General features: G+C 47.5%; 1 protein-coding gene across 2 annotated transcripts; it reads right to left on the reverse strand.

Annotated features, from left to right (window-relative positions):
• Positions 1-7,473: 7,473 nt before the first annotated feature.
• On the reverse strand, positions 7,474-10,229 carry EIF1 (eukaryotic translation initiation factor 1). Of its 2 annotated transcripts, none has more exons than XM_049114042.1 (4): positions 10,046-10,229; positions 9,153-9,316; positions 8,912-9,007; positions 7,474-8,338 (listed from the first exon to the last, which is right to left on the reverse strand). In XM_049114042.1, the coding sequence occupies exons 1-4, from the start codon at positions 10,074-10,076 to the stop codon at positions 8,294-8,296; spliced, it is 336 nt and encodes a 111-aa protein (XP_048969999.1). In that variant the 5' UTR covers positions 10,077-10,229; the 3' UTR covers positions 7,474-8,293. The 2 variants fall into 2 exon arrangements, with proteins under 2 accessions (XP_048969999.1, XP_025295966.1); XM_025440181.3 differs by having other exon boundaries at positions 8,906-9,007; positions 10,046-10,225.
• Between the last annotated feature and the right edge of the window lie 3,771 nt (positions 10,230-14,000).

The raw sequence follows: 14,000 nt of genomic DNA on the forward strand, positions 1-14,000 counted from the left end.
GCTGTTTCAGGGAAGGGAGAAGGGGTGGTGCATTTCTTTAGGCCTTATTACTGAAGTTCTTTCTGCTTTTATAAACCCACCTAATTCCAAACTCTCCCTGGCAGAGGGCAAGGACATTTCTATTCACCAACCCAAAGTGATACTTCCATGTAGTAAGGGCAAAATCCCTGTTCATAATTTGCCCACCCAGCCAGCTTTGACATGACACAATTAAAAAAATATATAAGGGGCACCGGGGTGGCTCAGGTGGTTAAGCATCTGCCTTCAGTTCTGGTTGTGATGGGCCCCCCCACCCCACATTGGCAGGCTCCCTGCTCAGCAGGGGTCTGCTTGTCTCCCTGCCCGTTCCCCTGCTCATTCTCTGTCTCACTCTTAAATGAATAAATAAAATCTTAAAAAAATACACATATAAGATCTATTTGTTGAGATACAGTGTACATATCACACCATTCACTTTTTTTTCCCCACACCTTCACTCTTTTAAAGTACTCAAGCCAGTGGCTTTCAGCACATCCACAAAGGCACAACCACGACCTTTATCTAGTTTCAGAATATTTTCATCCCCCAAAAGGAAAAACCCCAAATCCATTTGCAGTCACTCCTCATTCCTCCTCTCCCCCATCCCTCCCACCCCTCACCCCAAGGAAGGACTAGGAAATGAGAAAGAGGTTTGCGAGTAAGAATAACTGCCCGGAGAGCTGGTAACACAGAGATCACATTAAGAGAAACTCCTTCCTCATTGACTGTTTGAAATTTAAAGCTGCTCTCTCAAATAGCACGCAAAAAGGAAACCAAAAACCACAGAGTACAAGAACATCACAGCCGCGACAATTCTTTTTCTTTTTTTAAGATTTTATTTCTTTATTCATGACACGCACACACACACACACACACACACACAGAGAGAGAGAGAGAGAGAGAGAGAGAGAGAGAGAGAGAGAAGCAAAGACACAGGCAGTGGGAGAAGCAGGCTCCATGCAGGGAGCCTGATGTGGGACTCGATCCCGGGACTCCAGGACCACGCCCTGGGCCAAAGGAAGGCGCTAAACCACTGAGCCACCAAGGGATCCCCTCTTTTGTCTTTTTTAAAAAGATTTTATTTCTTTATTCATGAGAAACACACAGAGAGAGGCAGAGACACAGGCAGAGAGAGAAGCAGGCTCCATGCAGGGAGCCCGATGTGGGACTCTATCCTGGGTCTCCAGGGTCATGACCTGAGCTGAAAATGCTCAATCACTGAGCCACCCAGGCATCCCTACAGCCATGAGAATTCTGAGATGGGAGAATATGGTCAAAATCAAACAAAGATAGATTGTAGACTTGTCCAGGTCGTCTCTGTCACAGGCTGAGTGTGGCCCCTTGTGCAAGCACGGCTGAAGTAATTTAGGTGTTTGCACACTGGTTGGGTTAGCATCTGACTCCCCGGCTAGAGCAGAGACTCCTGGAGAAAGGTGTGCTTTGACTTGGTCGTTGCTGAACCCGCACACCTGTCAGTGCCTGTACCGAGTCCTCCATAAATGTGAATGAATGAGTGAACACAGCAAAGAGTTGGCAGTGGGCTCTGGGCTGGAAAGAGAAGTTGAGGCTGGAATCAGGGTGTTTGGATCATGCACATTAAGGCATAATCAGTCATGACCCAGGATGAGGCCACCAGGGGAGAGACACCGGAGGCCGAGACTGTCTTAATCCCTTTGGAACTCCTACATTTGGAGAGTGGAGGACTGGAAGGTCTGAGTAGGTGGAGAGGGTGCCTCGCAGGAGACCTTATCAGAGAAGCAAAGAGGGCTGGTGTACAGTGCCCAATGCTGCAGGAAACAATTGTAGGAGACGAGGAGATTCAAGGCCCTGTCCGTCTTCCCCTATTGGGCTGTCATGTCTATATGGGCAGGGATCCCTGTTTAGTGCTATATCCCCAGAGCCTCAAAGGGTGGCTGGCACATTTGAAATGCCAAATAAATGTTTACTGGATGAATGAATGGCTAACGCTATGAGAAGTTTAAAATTAGCAGGGTTATCTTCTGTAACATCATGATTTGCTCTCCTTGCCTTACATTTCTACTTGGTAGAGCAGGAGGGAAAGGATGAATTCAGTGGTTCTCAAGAGGGGGATGTAGTTCTGCCTCCCAGGGGCATTTGATGATGTCTGGAGATAATTTTGGTTGTTGGCCGTGTGTGGGAAGGAGTGTCATCATCAAGTAGTGGGTGGAGGTCCGCCATGCTGCTAAACATCCTGTGATACACAGGTCAGCCCCTTCCTCCCCAAAATAATGATCTGGGCCCAAATATTAATAGCGCTGAGTTAAATGAAGCCCCAGGTTACACGAACCCCCTGGGAATTGTCATGAGCCTGTGGAGCTCTTTGTGAACCTGTCCACATGAACGTCTTCTGTTCTGCCTCTAGTAGCAAAGCAACTGACCTCTGCCTCAGCAAGTCTTGGCTTTTTTTGGACTCAAATTCTTTTCCCTGTCATATCAATAATCTAGAGGACCAAGCTGGGAACTTTAGATCTTTTTCATCATATGCCAGGTATCTGCCCAGCATTTTAAGTAAAAAATAATTTGAGGTTGGTAAATTACAATAGGTTCCTTTAAAGTCCAATTTATAATCTATAATAATTGTACCATTCAAAGACAACTTTAGACTTTCCCCACTATAAAAGTGACAAAACACTATTTAGATTTAATTAGAAGAAAAAGCAGGGCAGCCCCCGTGGCGCAGTGGTTTAGCGCCGCCTGAAGTCCAGGGCGTGATCCTGGAGACCCGGGATCGAGTCCCATGTCGGGCTCCCTGAATGGAGCCTGCTTCTCCCTCTGCCTGTGTCTCTGCCTCACTCTCTGTGTGTCTCTATGAAAAAAAAAAAAATCTTAGAAGAAAAAGCATGACTTCAAACAAATTAAAAAAGGATATTGCATTGTGTTTGGTTCTGAGAACAAATGTAAATTAAAATGCAGGTTTCAAGAAGGTAGTGAAGCAGACATCGGAGGGCCCCTTCAAGGGCATCCTGGGCTACACTGAGGACCAGCTTGTCTCCTGAGACTTCAACAGTGACACTCACTCTTTCACCTTTGACGTCGGGGCTGGCATTGCCCTCAATGACCGCTTCGTCAAGCTCATTTCCTGGTATGACAATGAATTCAGCTACAGCAACTGGGTAGTGGACCTCATGGTCCACATGGCCTCCAAGGAGTAAGAGCCTCCTGGACCACCAGCTCCAGCAAGAACAAGAGGAAGAGAGAGGCCCTTAGCTGCTGGGGAGTCCCTGCCCCAACTTAATCCCCCAACATACTGAGAATCTACTGACCTCCAATTTACATCCCAGACCCCGAGGAAGGGGAGGGGCTTGGGGACCCCTACCTTGTTATGTACCATCAATAAAGTATACTGTACCCGCCCACAAAATATAAAAAAAATAAAATGCAGATTTCATTATGTACTTTAAAAAATCTAATGTTCAGTGGGATCCTTATATTTGTTACAGCTTTTGTATTATTCTTCCTATCGGGCGATAGAAGAGTTTCAGGCCACTCACAGCCAAGCAAACTGCAAATGGCACTTGAGAGATGGAGGCTGTCTTCAGTTCCAGTGAAAGAGAAGTCAAATTAGATCTAGCCATCACTGTATTTTCTCCTTCAGGGTTGTTTTTAACATCCTGGAGACCTCTTAATCAGATGGATGGGCCCTGAATATCTGGTGGGCTTCGATGGGGGTGAATGATCATTATCTCTCATGGGCCACCCCCAGTGGTTCTATCCTGAGGCCCTGGGGGCTAAGCTTGGTACTACTGAAGGGTTCCCCAGTTGATCCCCATGACAGCCAGGTTTCTGCACCTCTTAGTGTAATGAAATCAGGCCATATTCAGCTCAAAACTGTTGCTTTCCACACTTCGACTGTTATTGTGTATTTTAAATGCACATCTAAAATGATAATGGAGGGATGCCTGGGTGGCTCAGCAGCTTGGTGCCTGCCTTTGGCCCAAGGCGTAATCCTGGGGTCCCGGGATCGAGTCCGGGATCGGGCTCCCTTCGTGAAGCCTGCTTCTTTTTCCCTCTGTCTCTCTCTCTTTCTGTGTCTCTCATGAATAAATAAATAAAATCTTAAAAAAAAAAAGACCATAATAGATAATGTACTTATAAAAATTAAAAAGCCATGGGATGCCTGGCTGGCTCAGTGGGTGGAGTATGTGACTCTTGATCTCGGGGTTGTGAGTTCAAGTCCCATGTTGGGTGTAGAGATTACTTAGAAATAATGTGTTAAAAAACAAAAGTCATAATGTTACTTTTTTTTTTTAACCAGCTTGCAGACCACAGTAGGAAGTCTGCTAATCTTAAGGTTCAAACTGGTGCTTCTTAAGCTTTGTTAAATGCAGATTGTTAAAATGAGGATGGATGGGTTCAGGAGGTCTGAGGTAGGGCTTGAAATTCTGTCCATCTGATGAGCTCCCAGGGGATGCTGAGCAGCGTGAGTCTGTAGTTCTGTTTCCAGGGTGGACCAGGGAACCTAGGTGGTAGGTCACATCTCTCTGTATTGACTTTGTCCTTGGGCTTGTTTTCTACGGTTCCACAGAAATGGAGAATCAATGACTTGACACACACGGAATGACGGTTGTGTTTATGCTCCATGTTAACATTTTCAACCTTTGTGTTCCCTGGGCTTCCTGTTTTTGGCCAATTGTCCATTCTGGGTATAAATTGACCATAAAGGACTAAGATTAAAGACCATTTAAACTGTGCAACGGCCCAGGCTGCTGAGGCTGGGTGGTGGCTGTCGGAAGTGGCTGGGGAGTGAGTGAGTCATAGACGGGCATCTGAGGCTACGGAGTCCGCTTGCTGCGTGTGTGCCTTCTGCCCAACACACATTCGGTTTTGGAGCTGTTTAGAAATATCTTTAAATAGTTATTAATTTGCCAAGTGGATATTGGAATAAGCACATTGCTGCTTGCAATGCTGTGCCTGGAAAAACTTTGTTAATCCTGGGTCTTTGTAAGCCTGGGGAGGAAACCACAGACCCGTGATTCTTAGCAGGTTTGGGTAGTGGGCTCTTTTAAGAATCTGATAAAAGCTGTGGACAGTCTTGCATGAAAATGCCCACGTGCACTTTATGCACAAAATCCCAGAGGTTGATTTCTCAGATGCTGGTAACCAAGTTCTGATCCTTGGCCCCCCTCTTTTCAAACCATCATATCATTTTTAAAGATTTTATTTATTAATAAGAGACACAGAGAAACAGGCAGAGACACAGGCAGAAAAAGAAGCAGGCTTCCTGCAGGGAGCCAGATACAGGACTTAATCCCAGGACCCCAGAATCACAACCTGAGCCAAACGCACATGCTCAACCACGGAGCCACCCAGGCATCCCTCAAACCATCTTAAATACTTCTGATTGCTTTCCCTGTAGCTCAGCTCTGGTAATGCTCTCCTCCTGCTGTTTCCTCAACAGCTCCCCATAAGCCACAGCAGTGTTTCCCTAGTGTGGTTTGTGGCCCCCCCATAAGAATTGGTTGATGCCAATTGGAAAGGCAGGTTCTTGAGCCCCACATCAGAACCTCTGGATCGTCTCTGGTTCTAGAGGCCAGACCATTTCCTGGAGCCTCATGGGCCAGGCATTCTACCTCAGAGGCTTTGTTGCACTTCTTATCAAGTGAATAAAATGCACCCACAGGCCAGACATTTTCTGTAGTATTTTGGAAAGATATATACATTTTACATATCTGAGTTTTGTTAAAAACAATACTGGTCTTGGGGCGCCCAGGTGGCTCAGTTCATTAAGCATCTCTTTTTTTTTGTTTTTTTAATTTTTATTTATTTATGATAGGTACACAGTGAGAGAGAGAGGCAGAGACACAGGCAGAGGGAGAAGCAGGCTCCATGCACAGGGAGCCTGACGTGGGATTCGATCCCGGATCTCCAGGATCGCGCCCTGGGCCAAAGGCAGGCGCCAAACCACTGCACCATCCAGGGATCCCAAGCATCTGACTCTTGATCTCAGGTCAGGACTTGAGCTCAGGGTTTTGAGTTCAAGTCTCCCATTGGGCTCCATGCTGGGCATGGAGCCTACTAAAGAATTATTATTCTAGGGGGAGCCTGGGTGGCTCAGCAGATTAAGGCTACCTTCAGCCCAGGTCCTGATCCTGGAGACCCAGGATTGAGTCCCACATCAGGCTCCCTGCATGGAGCCTGCTTCTCCCTCTGCCTCTCTCATGAATAAATAAAATCTTAAAAAAAATTATTCTTAGAACACCTGGGTGGCTCAGTGGTTGAGCGTCTGCCTTCAGCTCAGGGCATGATCTTGGGGTCTGGGGATCAAGTCCCACATTGGGCTTCTCGCAGGGAGCCTGCTTCTTCCTCTATGTCTTTGCCTGCCTGTCTCTCATGAACAAATCTTTAAAAAAATTTTCTCTAGAAATTTTTATTACACTCACATATAGTTATATAAGAATTATACTGCAGTGATATCCAGTGTTACCTCTTGCAGTGTTAAACACTCATTTTGAGTTTTGTGGTCAAACTTCAGAGATGATCAGTTTCTTACATTATCTAGACATTTTTGTAGGCCCTTGAGAAGCACGTGGGATTGTTCAGCTACCACCCAGTGGAGCTATCTCTTGGGTGGGGCCCAGCATCTGAATTTATTTTTTTCAGAATCTGAATTTTTAATGAACTTCCCAAGAACAGTGCATTTTATGAATATGAATTAGGAGGATTTAAGATAGTCCAAGTAAAGAAATGGCCAAACTCCACACTATCTGCTAATTCTGATAGAATGGGTACATCCTGAAAAGCTAGACTAGTCAGGGAGTTCTTGATTTCAAAGTCTCGTGTGAACAATAAACTGTTTTGACACTTATGCCACACGGGGGGAAGCACCCAGGCTGGTAAACAAGGAAGTGGGTCAATTCCCTGACTAGTTGGTAGAATGTTCCCAAATATACCAAGTTTCTTGTCCTGTTCCTAGGTAAACTTGGAGTAGGCTTTAAAGCAGTGTTGGGGGATTCCCGTGCAGTTTTAGCTGACCAGTATTCATCTTGCTAACACAATTTTTTTTTGGAGATTTTATTTCAGAGATAGAGCATGATCTACATGCTAGGGAAATTTTGATTAATGGCGCCAGGAACAGACTTCCACATACTGTCTTTTGTCAAGGGATGGCCTCGACATTTAAGCTTTAAATGTCACTAAAGTTCGTTAGACTATTAACACTTTAGTCACTAAAGTTCGTTATACTAGATCTCCATACCTATTTCCTGGAAAAGGCCCTTTTGTATGCTTCCTGGGGATCTGAGGATTAGATCAAGTCCCACATCACATCTGTCCCTTTATTAGAGCCTTAAGGCAAGAGCCTGTCACTGAGGGGACTTGAGGGTTTCCAACCAAACTGCTCTTATCAGCTCACAAATATACTATCCACTGCCCATTTCTGTGGTTCCTTCATACATGCGAGACTGATTATACATAAAATACAATCTGCAAGTCAGGTGTTTCTGAAAACAAGTTTTATTTAAATAAGGGTTTAAATACATTACATAACATTAAAACTGAAGGAAGAAATAAACCAAAAACCAGTCTGTTACTTCACATGGCATTGGGCAGCTGTTGCTATTAAGTTGCAAGCTCTACAGCTAGCTACATGACGGATACATCAGTTTTAAGTTTGTTCCCTTGTCAAAAGTTTAACTCAGAAGATTGGCCTCACATTCTGGTGTTTGGACATCAATTAGCTAGGATATGTCTGGTCAAAAAGACCTTGGTGGCAAGTCAGATGTCCTATCACACCTCACTATAGGGAAGGTGGCCACTCTAAGCTCTGCCCACCGGGTCCGTTGGAGACACCAGGGATCTTTCTTTGACTACCAATGACTCCCTGTAGCAGCACAGCTGCTGGTGCTGTCTTACCCCATCCTGGCCTCTCAGCTTCACCGTGGGCTGTTCAGGTGACATTCTCTTAGGGTGGGGAACTCTGAAGAGGGAGAACCGAGGAGCTTCTGGCCAGACATAGCCGTCTGTGATCTTGGGGCTCTGGGCTGGACCGAAACATCACGTGACTGCTTGGTTTCAGGCGGGACACTGCCAGGCGCCTATTGCTTGACCTCTGTTTAAATGAGGGACTTCAAGACTAGACAGCATGGCTCTTTTCAGTTTATTGCATGAAGGAGTTACACTAGTCCAAGTTAAAAGCAGACCCCAAATGGTTACATTATACAAGCTGTGAGGTTTTTAAACTTGTGACAAGGGACAGAAGGGAAATTCTACTCATTGCAAGGAAATCCTCACTTAAGCTTCAGTGAGCCAAAAGCACTTAAAACCCATGAACCTTCAGCTGGTCGTCCTTAGCCAGTCCAATCTGCAAAGAGAAAAAGAACAAAGTTATAATAGGGATGTAAAGAGAGCTCAAGTCCCCATGTCTCATGGCAGCAACTTCGTTGGCTTGCTTCTACACCGAGCAAGGCAAGTCCAACAGCCAAGACACATTTCAATCACTATGAGCACAGTGGTTCTTAACTCAGGCTATGCACTTAGGGATCAATGACAGAATAGGATTTTAGCACTTGGGACAGCCAGCCACATGTCCTGTTTTATTTAGTATCTATGTGCAATTTTAAATCGCATCTTTAAAGCAGATCCATGCACAGGGCACTGGCTGGCTCAGTTGGTAGAGCATGCAAATCTTCATCTTGGGGTTGTTGAGTTTGAACCCCACACCTTGCAATTAAGTAGAGATCACTTAAAAAAAAATTTAAAAGTCTCAGGAAAAAAGATCAATGTAAAGTTTTTTAAGGCAGACAATTTGTTTTGCTTAGCCTTACAAAACAAGCCTCCATGTCTCCAGAAAAGCTTGAAAGGACTAGGCAGGATCTGACAGTAGCCAGGCCAGACACACACATAGATTATTAAAAGTGACTCAACTCACCTCTACCAGGAACTGGCATATGTTCTTGCGCTGGTCACCCTGTAGCTGAATTACTTCTCCATATTCTGGATGCTCAATTACAGTACCATTGCAGGCAAATTTCTGCAAGCACCAACAAAGCAAACAAATTAGGCCAAGCAACAGCCCCAGTGCACTAATAATCCCAAATGAGAAGCATTAGAAGTTAGCACCCCCGATTCCAGCAGGTTAAATGTAATTTTCTCCTACAATCTCATTTAAGGCCTACCTTCTTAAACGCCTTCACTAGTTTCTTTTTATCGTAATCATCAGCGATCCCTTGGACAGTAGTAAGGGTCTTCCTGCCGTTTCTCTGTTGAATTCTTATATGGATATAATCCTCAGTGCCAGCAGGAAGCAGATCATCACCCTTACTTGCATCAGCAAAGGGGTCTGGGAAGAAAGATCAAGCTCGGTTACGGGTACTGGGGCTCCGGCGCCACTGCCCGCCCCCCCTCCTCCATGGATCTTCCAGCGTGCGCGGAAACAAATACTGAAACCGTCAGGCCTTAGCTCAACGTCAGATCTGTCCTTGCTGGCTGTCCACGAACGGGTCAGTCCGGGACGGCAAGCTTCCCCAGCGCCCGGGAAAGCCTGGGCCTCCTGCCCCAGGTCCGCCCTCGGAAAGCGATCACGTGCTGGGGGAGCCTGGGCTGGCAGGCAGCGCCCCACCCGGCTGATGCAACAGGCCGGAACCCGAGCTCCAAGGCGGGGCCAAGCTTCCCACCCCATTGGCAAGAGCGTTTGTCACTTAGGGCTGGCGCCGCCTCTCACTCCCGGCTCCGCGACAACGGCGGTGACGTAACGGACGTGACGCACGGCTGGCGGGAGGGGGCGGGTGTGGCCCAAGGCGGCCCGGGAGCCATTAGTAAATGCGCCACCCGAGACGCCAGGCCCGCCCAAGGGCTGCCTCCCTGGCCCGCTCCTTCCGGTCGCGCTTTAAGGGCCGATCCCGGGGCCCGGGGGAAGCCCCGCTTCGTGCGAGTCCGGGTACCTGCCCCCTCCACCTAAGTTCACGGAAGCCGGGGACACCTGGCAGGTTCCCGGGCCCCGTCTCCGGGTCCAGGGCACTTCGCCGCCCCACCCAGGCCTTTCTCCCCGCGGGACCCTTCCGCAGCTCACCGAAAGAGTGGAGGTTCTGGATAGCGGACATACGATACGATTCCTTTTCCTCGGTGGAAACGGCCTGCGGAAGGCGGCGGCGGGAGAAGGCGGGCGGGGGGGACGGAGCGTCGGGAAGCGAGGGGGCTCGAGGGGGAGGCTGCTGAGTCCTCGGCGGCGGCTCAGTGACTGGGGCGGAGGGGCGGCGCCAGTATTCACTTATATAGCCGCCCCTGTGACGCCAGCGCGCTGCCCTCACGTCCCGGCCCCACCCCCGACGTCGTGGCCCACGCGCCCCGGCGCCGCCGTTTCCGATTGGTCCGGGGGCGGGGACGCGGGACGGCGCTTGCGCAGGAGCTCTGGGCTGCGGGAGGACGTCCTCTCGATTCTGGGAGAGGTGGAAGGGGGAGGGAAGGGCTGGTCGGCCTAGGCGCCTGCGCAGTGCGGGAGGAGGGTGTTAGGGTCGCGCAGGGAGCCGGCGGAGCTTCAGGGAGCTCCTCGCGTCGTGTGTTCTCCGGCGCGTTTCACCTCCGTAACCCTGTGGCAGCCCCACCTGCTTGGAAGAGAGCGTTTTCGTGGAATAGATTGGCACTTCTTCAATGGGATTTAGATGCTGAACCTCCTAAACGTGACAAATTCCCACTATCTCATACCCGGTTACCTGCTCCTCTTTATGGATTTAGGGCAGCGCTTTTATTTAATCAACACAATAATAAGATCTAAACCTTAACATCATTATTTAATTTACTATTAGATGAATCTAATCTTTTTTTTTTTTTAAAGACTTTATTTATTCACGAGAGAGGCAGAGAGGCAGAGACCTAGGCAGGGGGAGAAGGAGGCTCCTCGCAGGGAGCCCAATGCGGGACTGGATCTCGGGACCCCAGGACCACGCCCTGAGCCGAAGGCAGCCGCTCGACGGCTGAGCCGCCCAGGCATCCCTAGATAAATCTAATCTAAAAATAGATTCATCTACTTTAAATATGTCATTTATATAATCTGAGAAATGCCCAGCTCCTTAGCATGGATTCAAGGGACAGCCAGGCTGGTTCTGGGGTCCAAGAAGAATTCAGGCACCTGAACAATGTCTATGTGTCCTCCAAATCGTGTGGGGTAGAGCCTTCCCACAGTCAACCTTACTTGCTCTTTCAGTATGTAAATTGAAATGTTCTCAGTTGTGGGGGTGAATTGAGTGGATTTAGACTCCAAAGGCCTCCAGGGACCAGGCAGGTAAGATAAAGGAGTGCAGACAGCCAAGTGTGATGCAACGCGGTGTGGAGGGGGCCAGGGTGAGAACTAGAGGCGGTGGCAGCCACTCACCTCCAGCCCATTGTGCTAGATCTTTTTTCCAGACAACTTGGACATTCGGATTTTTATGTAAAAGCTCTTGATTTTTGAATATTGCCAGTAAATTGAAATTTTGGAAAACACCATGCAAGACAAACAAAAAAAAGTGTGGATTGGCCCCATGGACTGCCTGATTATGTCCCTTGGCAGTCAGGGTCACTGGCCTCCTGGAATCTAGTGGGAGAGACAGATAATAAACAAATCTGGCAGATTGTGATAGGGGCCAAGAAGAATAAACAGGGCAATGTGAGACCCAGCTGCCCGAGAATGGGAAAGAGCCCATTGTGGGGCAGAGTTGAGAGCCTGCCAGATGAGGAACTCTAATGGAAGGAAAAGCTAGGTGTACTTGATAGTTTGTTTTGATTGCATCTTTGATAACTAAACTTTTGATTAACAATTTGGTTTCCGGGATCCCTGGGTGGTGCAGCGGTTTGGCGCCTGCCTTTGGCCCAGGGCGCGCGATCCTGGAGACCCGGGATCGAATCCCATGTCGGGCTCCGGGTGCATGGAGCCTGCTTCTCTCTCTGCCTGGGTCTCTGCCTCTCTCTCTGTGTGTGACTATCATAAAACAAACAAACAAAAAAACAATTTGGTTTCCGGGCCGCCTGGGTGGCTCAGTGGGTGAGCGTCTACCTTTGCCTCAGGGTGTGATCCTGGATTCCCAGGATGGGGATCAAGTTCCTCATCCGGTTCCCTGCACGGAGCCTGCTTCTCCTCCCTCTGCCTGTGTCTCTGCCTCTCGTTTTGTGTCTCTCATGAATAAATCTTTACAAAACAAAAACAATTTGGTTTCCTTGATACCAGGAAGGAGGGACCCATAACTAGAAGTCATGGGCATCTCAATCCGACATCTATCCCAACCTGTACTCCACCTGGGAACCTCTACCCTCATAGAGGTGGCTGTGCTTGAGAACGGTTTGAGGAGAGAGAGTGTGAGTGCGTCAGAGCTAGCCTTTCCAGTATGCACACATATTTTGTTATGCAAAATTTTAAATTAGCGATGTGGTCTAGCTTATCAATCTTTCCTTTTAGGAAAAGATTCTTTCTGTGCAATTTTAAAGAAATGCTTTCTCTGCTTTGAGTTTATAAAGATACTCTTATTGTTGTTATTGTTTGTTTCAGTAGCTTTATTTTTGGGATGCCTGGGTGGCTCAGTGGTTGAGCATCTGCCTTTGGCTCAGGGCGTGATCCTGGAGTCCCGGGATCAAGTCCCACATCAGGCTCGAGCAAGGAGTCTGCTTCTCCCTCTGCCTATGTCTCTGCCTTTTCTCTGTGTCTCTCATGAGTAAATAAATAAAATCTTTTAAAAAAAGCTTTATTTTTATTAGTTATTATTTTTTAAGATTTTATTTATTTATTTGACAGCACAGGAAGGCAGAGTGGCAGGCAGAGGGAAAAGGAGAAGTAGTCTCCCTGCTGAGCAGAGAGCCCAATGTAGGGCTCGATCCCAGGACCCCAGGATCATGACCTGAGCTGAAGGCAGCTGCTTAACTGACTGAGCCACCTAAGCGCCCCATTATTATTATTTTTAAAATATTTTATTTTTTTATTTGAGACAGAGTGAGCATATGCAGAGAGAGGCAGAGGGGGATGGAGAAAGAATCTGAAGCAGATTCCACACTGAGTGTGGAGTTTGATGCAGGGTTCGATCCCATGACCCTGAGATCTTGATCTGAGCAAAAACCAAGAGGCGGTGGCTTAACTGACTGAGCCACCCAGATACCCCTATTTTATTATTTAGAGAGAGAGAGAGAACAAGTGGGGGAGGGTACAGAGGGAGAGAGAATCTTCAACAGGCTCTATCCCCAGTGTGGGGCTTGATCTCAAGACTCTGAGATCATGACCTGAACCAAAATCAAGAGTCAGACACTTAACCAGTCGAGCCACCAAGGCAAACACACTGTTGTTTGCTTTGAAAGCTTTAAAGCTTTACTGTTACCTTCTTTAAAAAAATTGTTTTTAAAGATTTATAATTTATTTACTTGAGAGAGAGGGAGAATGTGAGAGAGAGAGAGCATGAAGGTGGGGAGGCACACACAGAGAGGGAGGAGCAGACTCCCTGCTAAGCGGGAGCCCGACAATGTGGGGCTCAATCCAGGGATCATGACTTGAGCCAAAGGCAGACCCTTAATCAACAGAGCCACCCAGGGGCCCCTGCTTTTACCTTTTACATCTTTAAGCCACCTGGAATTTATTTGTGTGTATGCTGTGAAACAGGGATCTAATGGATAGCCACTTTATTGAAGTGTATGTGTACACCATGTATTTATTGAAGAATGTATAAGCCGTGGTTCTAGTTGTGTGTGGGTTTGTTTTGGAGTCTCTATTCCGTTGCACTGGTTTGTTTATCCCAAAGCCACACTCCCTTAACCCAAAGTCTCATTGTCTAATAGGATGAGCCCCTCCATTTTGTTCTTCTTCAAAATGATCTTGGCTCTTGGTCCTAGCTCCTCTGTGGGCCTTGTGGCCTATTACCACATTCCACACATCCCAGTTCTATGAAGCATCCTGAATTTTCCCATCTCAGGGTGTTTGTACCAAGGCTCTCCCTTTGCTTGGAATGTTCTTCTGTCTTTTGTGTGATGTCTCCCACTCATCTGTCAGGACTCAGCTGAGATTATCAGTTCTT

The sequence above is a fragment of the Canis lupus genome, chromosome 9, assembly GCF_003254725.2.
Source record: "Canis lupus dingo isolate Sandy chromosome 9, ASM325472v2, whole genome shotgun sequence".
Taxonomy (NCBI): domain Eukaryota; kingdom Metazoa; phylum Chordata; class Mammalia; order Carnivora; family Canidae; genus Canis; species Canis lupus.